This window comes from Psammomys obesus, unplaced genomic scaffold (genome assembly GCF_907164565.1).
Source record: "Psammomys obesus unplaced genomic scaffold, mPsaObe1.curated_primary_1811, whole genome shotgun sequence".
Taxonomy (NCBI): domain Eukaryota; kingdom Metazoa; phylum Chordata; class Mammalia; order Rodentia; family Muridae; genus Psammomys; species Psammomys obesus.
The window spans coordinates 3,804,551-3,814,444 of NW_026587556.1; the positions used below are offsets into that span (position 1 = coordinate 3,804,551).

Below are 9,894 nucleotides of genomic sequence, written 5' to 3' on the forward strand. Positions count from 1 at the left end.
ACTCAAGAAGCAGAAACAGGCAGATCTCTGTGAGACCAGACTGGCCTATATAACAAGGCACCCAATGCTACAAAGTGAAACCTTCTCTCTATGATGATATTGTTGTTGTAACAGAAACATGGTAAATAAATGAAGAAAGGTAAAAGGTCTATGTGTATCTGAGCCACACTACACTGAGGAAAGGTGAAGGCCTTGGTAGCCTACACTGGCCTTAAAACTTAGCAATTCTCTTGCTTTAGCCTTGTGAGAACTTGGACTATACCCATAAGCCACTGTTTAAAATGACAGACTTCACAAATTTCTGAGATCTTTTGATATTTGAAGAGTTCAAATTAGGTTAATTCCTAGCTTTCTCCACTATGTGTTTAGAAGGTAAATGTTTTCAATTCTGCTTAGCTTGTTGCCACTTAAGCCTAGTTATTTCCTATATTTATAAATTTAATTTTTTTTCCTGTCCTGTTCTCCTCAGAGGTATAAGATAAGCCTTAGCTTAAAATAGAAAATCTATTTTAGTTGAGGTTTAGGAACCTGCAATATTAAATATTAGATATGTACAATCTGCCTTCTTAATGTACAAGTCACAAATTTACTATTCAAAACCGTTTATATAATGTGTATGTGCATATATTGTTTCTTTGTAAATCAACAAAAATGAGCAATACACAAGGTTCTGGTTGGCCAGAATGCAATTACATTACTCAGAGAATATAAGTATACACCCATGCATATACACACAAGGAAGAGAAGCAAATGTCTTTGGTACTTACATAATACGAGACAGATTAACATCAAGATTGCTGGTTTATATGAAAAACAACTCAGTTTCTGGTAATAAATTCTTTGAATCATACAAAAAAGTTTTATGTATCTCAACACAGTATTAAATGTACTGTGTATGGATTAACAGTAAACTAGTATCAAAAAGTTATTTGATTTTTGAGGTGAGAATTATGAGAATTCAAGACTGCTGGTTGCTTGAAGTATGTTTAGAAGATATTTCAAAGCTGATTTAATATTAGAAATACCACATAATCAAGTAGTATATAATTTAAAAACTGGTGATGCACGCCTTTAAGAGGCAGAGGCAGGTGGATCTATGTGAGTTCAAGGCCAGCCTGAGCTACAGAGTGATTCCAGGACAGCCGGGGCTATACAAGGAGAAATCCTGCCTTGAAAAAAAAAAAATGTACATATCATTATCATATACATATATATTGCCATGACCCAAATAAAACTATATGTCTCCAAGTTGGTTGGCATTTTCCTCAAAACTGATTTTTTTTTTTTTTTTTAATGTATTTCTTTATTGGAGACAGGTCTTACGTGCTGCTCCAGCTGGCTTGGAACTCAGAAATCCATCTTCCTCTGCTTCAGAATGCTGGGGTTAAAGGCATGTGCCACCACACCCAATTCAAAACTGGTGTGAAAAAGCACTACTAAGGTGTTTATATAGATGTGACTGAAAGATTTACAGTGTTGTAGCTTACCTGCCACAGGAGGAACAACACCGCAAAAGCGCACTGTTGCATATTCTCCGTTAACGTCAACTCTTCTACCCATGACATCTAATGGCAAAATGTCACTCATCATAAGACAGCAGGAATCCGAAATACAAGATCTAGGGAGGAAAACATGAAAAACTGACAAGAACTTAATTAACCAAAATTGTAGCCTAGGCTGGCCTCAAGCTCTTAAACTTGTAGCAAATCCTCCTGCCTCAGCTGCGCAAGTACAGGGATAATAGGTATAAGGCACCACCCTCAGCCAAAGCTCCCCGCCCCCCACCTTGGGGCTGAAGGAATGGCTTACTATGCAAGGAATTTGCTATGCACACATAAGGACCTGAGTTTAGATCCCCAGAAAAAGACAAGTGTGACAGTGTGCACCGATAATACCAGAGTTGGGAACAGGAGACTAGACAGTCTTAGAGCTTGCTGGCTTACCAGTTTTGCCAACTGGTGAACTCCATGTTTAGTGATCATGTCTTCAAAAGCAAGGTGGAGAGTAACAGAGTAGACCTCTGGCCTCCATGGGTACACACATGAATAAACACACACATACCTAGATGTGCATGCACTCATGATATTGAAGAACAATGGGGCTGGAGATCTAGCTGAGTTGTTATGTGCTTGCCTAGCATTCACAGAGTGGCTCATGCCTTTAATCCTAGCAGTCAGAAACCAACCTGGATTACATGAGACCCTATCTCAGGAAAAGAATAACAATAAAAAGCAAGTAATTAAAAAATGTAGGTATGATATATTATGGTTATTATTCCTTTTTCTTTTTCTTTTCTTTTTTTTTTTTTTTTCATTAAGACAGAGTGACATAACCCAGCCCAGGCTGGCCTCACACTCACTATGTAGTTAGGGATGGGTCTTGAACCCCAAGTTCTTCTGCTTCCACCTCTCAAGTGCTAGGATTACAGACTATGCCCAGCTTATTCTGGAGAAAAGATCTCCCATGTAAGTTTGTCCTGAACACCTATTCCTCCTGCCCCAGCTTCCAAAATGCTGGAATTACAAACATGTGCTACATGATCACCTTGGTTATGACTTCTTTCAAACGTTGGCCCTTTGGAAATTAACAGTAAAATATCTCCTTTCAAAAGCCGTGTTTTAGATATACAAGGAGCAGTGCAGGCAATCCATAGGATGAAAGTGGGGCAGTGATCAAAAGGGTGTGGATTTTAGTAAGGTGACAGCACCAACATTTGAGAGAGTAACTAGATAGAAACAGTGAAACAGAAAGTTAGGGTCCTTGTGTTAGGCTCTGAAAATCCAACCCAAGCAGTCACAAGGGTCCAGCAAAACAAGATCTTTATCTGAATCCGGCAGCAAAAATTGACTAGTCAGAGACAACAGCACAGACTTGGGAGCTGACTGCTGGACATTCATCTTACTAAGTATTTAATCAGATGACAAAAATTTACTGTACTCAAGCCAATCAGGGCCAAAGAAAAGACTCAGGAGCTGAACTGCAGACCCTGCCCCCAGCCAGAATGTCACATAGTTTTTAAGCCGAAAATCCACAAACATCGGTGCCAAATTACAGTTACATTTTCCCACCTAGCAGGGACAGGGATCTTCCTTAAGAACAGGTCTTTGTGGTACATTTCACCTGTTCCCACTAATTGGGTTATTCAACTGTTGCAAGGTGACTTACCTATCATTCATGTCTCAACTTGCCAACCAGGATGTCAGTTACCCACTTACACACGTACTTGCTTTTTTCTGCCAAGCAGGATGTCCGTTACCCAGGGAGGTCTCGGGAAATTAAACCCCTATTCAAAATGGAACTTTTATTCAAAATGGTTTCAGTTTGGTTCCTTCTTACACTTGGTTGGTTTGGTTTTTATTTGTTGGGTTTTGCCTTGGGTAGATCAGTGTACTCTAAAGTACTTCAACTTCTACAAGTCCCTGTACTACAATGGAATCTTCAGCAAAGAGAAGCAAAAAAAAGTCATCACACGGGGGAAGTAAAAGCAGCTTAGAAAGTTTGAGGAGACTGAGCGGGTAATAGAAACTACTTATGTTTTAGGAAACAAATATGGAAACAGGACAAGGCAGCTGGCCAGGGCAGAGCCCTGATCATAATAAGTCTGTGCCCTGAAGCAAAGTTCCAGTTCCCGAGTAAAACACAAATAGAACTCTGTTCTTAGAATTCCACAAACTAGAGGGCAAGGAGTTATCTTGCCAGAAGTTCACAGGGTCCTGCTATCAGCCTGGGATTGCTGAGCCAAAGGGAATATGCATTTAATTTTTTAATAGCTAATATCAAATGTCTTTTTATAGTGGTTGTTCCAATATATAGTCCTATTATGAGAATATGAGCTCTTGTATCTTAACAACTTTGCCTACACAGAACATTCACAGACTTTTATCGGTCTATGTCTTTTGTTTGTTTTGTTTATGTTGGGGATCAAATCCAGGATTTGAGGCATACTAGGCAAGTCTGCTACTGCTGAACAAGATCTGTAAATAATGTATTTTACTCATATCCAGTTAGAATAGAAAAAGAGCATCTAATCGGATTTCCTTTTCTCTGAACTACCGACTTATATATCTTGCAGTCCTTTCATTTTGACTTCCTTGTTTAAGCAGGCTTTTTTTGCTTTGTTGTTTTGTGTGCATATTGCTTTGTTTTTCTGAGATAGGGTCTCTAGGACTGCTTAGGCTGGCCTGGAACTCATTTTGTAGCTGAGGATGACCTTGAACTTCTGATCTTCCTGTTACTACCTTCCCAGTGCTGGGATTAGACATGTGCAGGTTCATGTGGTACCAGAAATGGAATCCAGGGCTTTGTGCATGTTAGGCAAACACTACAGTGAGCCCCCTCGTTTGCTTTTCAGATGAGATCTCACTATGTTGTCCAAGCTGGTCTTGAACTCACAACTCTCTTGCTTCAGCCTCCCAAGTCACTGGAAACTCTATGCTCCACCACACTCAGTTGTTTCCTATTGTTCTTGATGATGACGTGACTATAGTTCCTCAAAACAATTTGCAAAGAATTAAAAAGCACAGAGTCAACAGATATCTGTACAAATATATTTATAACATATAGTATTCACTAAAAGATAGAAGGGAGTAATCTAAGTATTTAGAATAAAGAAGATAGTAAATACACCAAAAAGTGTTTTTCAACCTTAAGAACAGATACCAAAGCTGGGCTTGGTGGTACACTCCTGTGATCCCAGCACTTGGGAAGGCAGGGGCAGGCAGATCTCTGTGAGTCCGAGGCAAGCCTGACTCTGGGACAGCCAAGGCTACAGAGACAAACCCTATCTCGGAAAAATAAAGAAAGAGAGAGAACAGATACCAAGTCATCCTTCTATGCAATATCTAGGCCTATGAAATTCATACACAGCTGGGTGTGGTAGTGAATGACTCTAATCCTACACTTGAGAGTGGATCCCTGCTAGTTTGATGTCAGCCTGGTCTACACTGAAAGTTCTAGGTCAGCTATGGCTACATAGTAAGAACCTGTCCCCAAAATTTTAATAATCTTCCCAGACAGAAAGTATAATGGTAGATACCATGATCTTCCAGGAGAGAAGAACCAGGAAGAGCTATCTAAGAATAACAGTTTCAGTTTTGCAAGATGGAGAGTTCTGGTGTTAGACAGTAGTGTTGGTTACAGTGGAAATGTACTCAAACACCATAAAACTTTATATACTTAAAAACTGCTAACATGAGTCAGTGGTGGTGGCTCAAGCCTTTAATCCCAACACCTGGGAGGCAGAGGCAAGCTGATCTCTGTGAGTTCGAGGTCAGCCTGGGGCAACAGAGCTGAGTCCCACTGTGTAGTTCCAAAGCTACACGGTGAAACCCTACATCAAAAAACCAAAAAAAGCTAAGATGGCAAATTTTCTGCAATATGTATTTTGCAATTTAAAAAGTAATTTCAGCTGGGCAGTGGTCACACATGCCTTTATCCCAGCACTTGAGAGGCAAAGGTAAAACGAGCTAGCCTGGTCTAAGAGCTAGTTCCAGGACAGCCAGGGCTACTGAGAGAAACCCTGTCTGGAAAAACCGGGGTTAAAAAAAAAAAAGTAATTTCAGGGCCAGTGAGATGGTTCAGCAAATAAAGACTCTTAACATCAAGCCTGAGTTCAATCCCCAGGACCCACTCTGTTGAGATACACTACTCCTTCAAGTTGACCTTCACACATAGTTCTTGGCATGCCCCTCATGCCTACATAAACAAATATAAAAGAAAATATTTTTTTAAAATATGGGCGGAGGATTATCTCAGTTGGTAAGACTGCCCACCTAACATGTTTGAAGCCCTGGAGTTTGATCTTAGCACTACATAAATCAAATGTGGTGGTATAATCTTGTAATCTCAGGTCTCAAAAATAGAGGCAGAAGGAATCAGGAATTCGAGGCCTACTTTAACTACATGAATTTGAGGTTACCCTGGGCTACAATAGACCATGTCTAAACAAACAAACAAAAGTCAAGCTAAGATGTTCTCATTTTCTTACAGTCCCTATTTACTTTCTAAATAATGCTCATTTCATACTTAATATCTCTATCGTGGGATTTTTTATTTTTTTGTTTTGGTTTGGTTTGGATTTTCAAGACACAATTTCTCTGTGTAAAAGCCCTGGCTGTCCTGGAACTTGCTTTGTAGACCACTCTGGCCTTGAACTCACAGAGATCCACCTGACTCTGCCTCTGCTAGGATTAAAGGGATGTGCCACCATGTCTGGCTTCTATAATGTTTTTAATTACCCCCTACACATATTCTCAGCAAAATGCTAAGACAGAGAAAATGTCATATGAGCCTTGATGTGCTAAATTTAAATATATACTTTATTAAAACGCTTAGTAACCTGACTTCAATAAATTTCAAAGAAAACAGTTCTAACTAATACTATTGTTAATACCCTCATCTTATAAAAAATTATTAAATGCTGAGGTGATCTAGAAAGCTTGATGAAAACAAGCAACTTAATTTTTTTAAGGTTTATTTATTATTTTTATAGTATTCTGTACTGCATGTATGCCTGCAGGCCAGAAGAGGTCATGCAATTTCATTATAGATGGTTATGAGCAACCATGTGGTTGCTGGGAATTGAAGTCAGGAGCTTTGGAAGCTAGGATGTGTTTGAGGTTAGATAATGGAGCAATCAGGTAGTTAGTAGATGAAAGACTGGGGATGATACAGGGCCAGGTCAGTTAGGACTCTTGAAAGACTTGTCTGCAGTAAAAAATAGCAGTGTTTGGTGGTTTTTTGTTTGTTTGTTAAGAGATTATCTTACTTTCTTAAAAAAGATCCCTCTAGATTCTGTAATGCAAAAGTTTGGAAGTTCTCTTAACTGGCTGTTAAGAGAACAGCCAGTTCTCTTAACCTTTGCGCCATCTCTCCATCCCCCCCTTTTTTTGCAACTTAAATGTTTTAAAAAAATTTTTACAGTAAATATTCTAAATAGATTTGAATAGAGAATGAACAGTAAAATTAAGTTAATCACAGTAGGAAAAATAAAATAATGTACCTTTTAAACAAGTAGCCTGGGAAAAGTGAAAAGAGAAATGAATAAAAAAAAAATTACCCTCCCCCCCCAAAAAAGGCAAGAAAGCACAAAGTGCTCAGCTGGAGAGATGATTCACTAGATAAAGTACTTGCCATGTAAGCACGAGCATGAGATTTTGGATTTCAAGAACCCATCTAAATGCTGGGCACATGTGGCAGCCACCTGTAATCCTAGCATCTTGGGGAGCAGAGATCGGATCCTTGTGATAAGCTGGCTAACTACATTAACCAGAATTGGTGAGCTCCAAGTTCAGCAAGAGACACTGAACTGCCTCAATAAATAAAATATAAGAAATCAAGGAAGATGCCCATACCAACTTCATGCCTCCACATGCACACGCATGTGCATGTGTGGTTCATATTTGTGGTTTGGACCACACATTTGGTCCAAACCACAAATATGAACCACCCTTTATGCACATTCATATCCTCACATAAATAAGTATAAGTTTTGGGTAGGAGTTGTAGGTCAGTGCAGACTAGGTAAACACTTATAATATGGTAGAAAAGACCAATGCCTTCATTTAACAAGAGTGTCTCCTAAAAGCCAAACAGTTTCTAGGTACTAAGTGCACAACAGACAAACACCTGCCTTCTGAAAGCTTCTATCCTTGTAGTGAGAAATACAATAAACCAGATAACCTGGTAAATCACATGGTACAAATATAGTGATAAACACAAGGACAAGAAGTACAGTGGCTTTATTAAAGATGGAAGAAAGTTGGCTGAGGAAGGTAGTATTCCAAAACACAGGAGTAGAGGATAGGATTGAACCATGTGACCATATAGGAGCTCATTCAGGCAAAGAAACAAGAAATCTGAATATCTTAGAAGCTAGGATGTGTTTGAGGTTAGATAATGGAGCAATCAGGTAGTTAGTAGATGAAAGACTGGGGATGATGCAGGGCCAGGTCAGTTAGGACTCTTGAAAGACTTGTCTGCAGTAAAAAATAGCAGTGTTTGGTGGTTTTTTTGTTTGTTTGTTAAGAGATTATCTTACTTTCTTAAAAAAGATCCCTCTAGATTCTGTAATGCAAAATGACTAGAAAGAAAAAAGTAACTAGTAATTAGAGAGCAACAACCCTAACAGATACACTGCAGTTTTTAACAGGTCAATGTACCGAGAAAAAGCTTGAAGATCTGGACATATTTTGAACATCGGAGAATTAGCTGATATGAACATAGGAAAATTCTGAGTCAGAATGACTCCAAAGGTTTTGGGTCTGAACAAATGTCTCAGCAGAAAATTACTATAAATACAATAAACCTGCAAGTCACAAGGCAAAGTCCTGCCAGACCTACAGGCCTATAATCTTCACCTACTCTGGAGACTGAGGAAAATTAAACATTAAAGGCCAGCACAGAGAAAAAACCCTACAAGGCTGGAGATGTAGCTCAGAGGTAGATCACTAACCTAGTATAAGGGAGGCCCCAAGACAAAACAAACAAACAAACAAACAAACAAACCCTTTAGGGGAATAACAACACCAAGTTGCTTTTCCTAGCCCTCTTTACCAAAAAGCAAGTCAAAAAACATTATGATGAGACTGGTAACCAAAGCTAAAAACTGATTCTTTTGCATTATGATACAGTTATGAACAAAAGTCCTCTACATGGAACAACAACAAAACACTAACATTCCCTCTCAATGATGCAGTGAAAATGAATCTGACTTATAAACGAGATGACTGAGCATAGGGATAACGATTCAGATACCCTGCAGAATGTAACAAGGAAGAAATGGCCTGGCATGACTGACTGACTGACTCCTGTGATCTGAAGGCCCCTCGGGAAGAACATTCTTCACATCAGGGCAGATTTCTATCAGTAATTTAACTTTCTAAATATTTTTATAGACCCTAATAAAAATCATGTTTTATAAAACTGTCTGCACTGGAGTGTGGTGGCCGTCTCTAATCCCTGGAGGCAGGGGCAGGAGGTTCTCTGTGAGTTCCAGGCCAACTTGATCTACACATTGAGCTTCAAGACAGCAAAGACCACATAAAGACGCTTCAAAACCCACAACAAAACCAACCAATTCCAGGGAGTAAGCTGTATTTACAACAGCACCCATAACATGAGCACACAGAAAAATTAAAACTAGGGTTGTAGAGATGGCTCAGGGGTTAAGAGCACTTGCTGCTCTTCCAGAGGACCCAGGTTCAAAACCCTGCACATAGCAGCTCACAATTATCTGTAACTCCAGTCTCAGGAGATCCAACGCCCTGTTCTGTCTTCCTGGTGCACCACACTGGACTTCACATACAAACACGTATACAAAACACCCATACGCAGAGAATAAATAAAATATATCTTTAAAAAAGAAGAAAGTGTAAACCTAAGGACATGGGCTGGAGAGATGACTCAGTGGTTAAGAGCTCTGTTTGCTCTTCCAAAGGACCGGATTGAGTACCCAGCCCCCACATGGCAGTTCACACTGTCTGTAACGTCAGTTCCAAGGGATCTGACACCTTCACACTAATGCACATAAAATACAATTAAACAAAGTATTTTTAATAAGAAACTAAGGACACAAAAAAACAGTAGGCAATATCATCGCACAGTGGACCTGGCTAACTTTCACATCTGACAAAGAGAGCATTCTTCTCCCTTTATCTGCTCCGTATCTATCATTAGCGTGTGTAAACCGTTATTGTTTCAACATGCCTGTTTTCTTTGGGGATCGCTAAATCACACCCTAATTTGAATTCATCTACAGTTAACAGAACAATCCCCAGATGGTAGTAAGCTCTTTAAAATAATAATAATTATTATTATTTTATTTTTATTTAATTATTATTTAATTAATTTATTATTATTATTATTATTATTATTATTATTATTATTATTATTATT

At 38.9% G+C, this 9,894-nt stretch overlaps 1 protein-coding gene across 4 annotated transcripts in view; it reads right to left on the minus strand.

Annotated features, from left to right (window-relative positions):
* Tbce (tubulin folding cofactor E) overlaps positions 1-9,894 on the minus strand; it is a 41,475-nt gene that overhangs the window by 30,861 nt on the left and 720 nt on the right. For all 4 annotated transcript variants that reach the window (XR_008719767.1, XM_055603950.1, XM_055603949.1 and 1 more), the window contains exon 2: positions 1,488-1,618. Coding sequence is in view for 3 of the 4 variants with exons in the window: in XM_055603950.1 (XP_055459925.1) it covers positions 1,488-1,590 (103 nt within the window). In the remaining variant the exon portion in view is untranslated. The remainder of the gene's footprint in view (positions 1-1,487; positions 1,619-9,894) is intronic.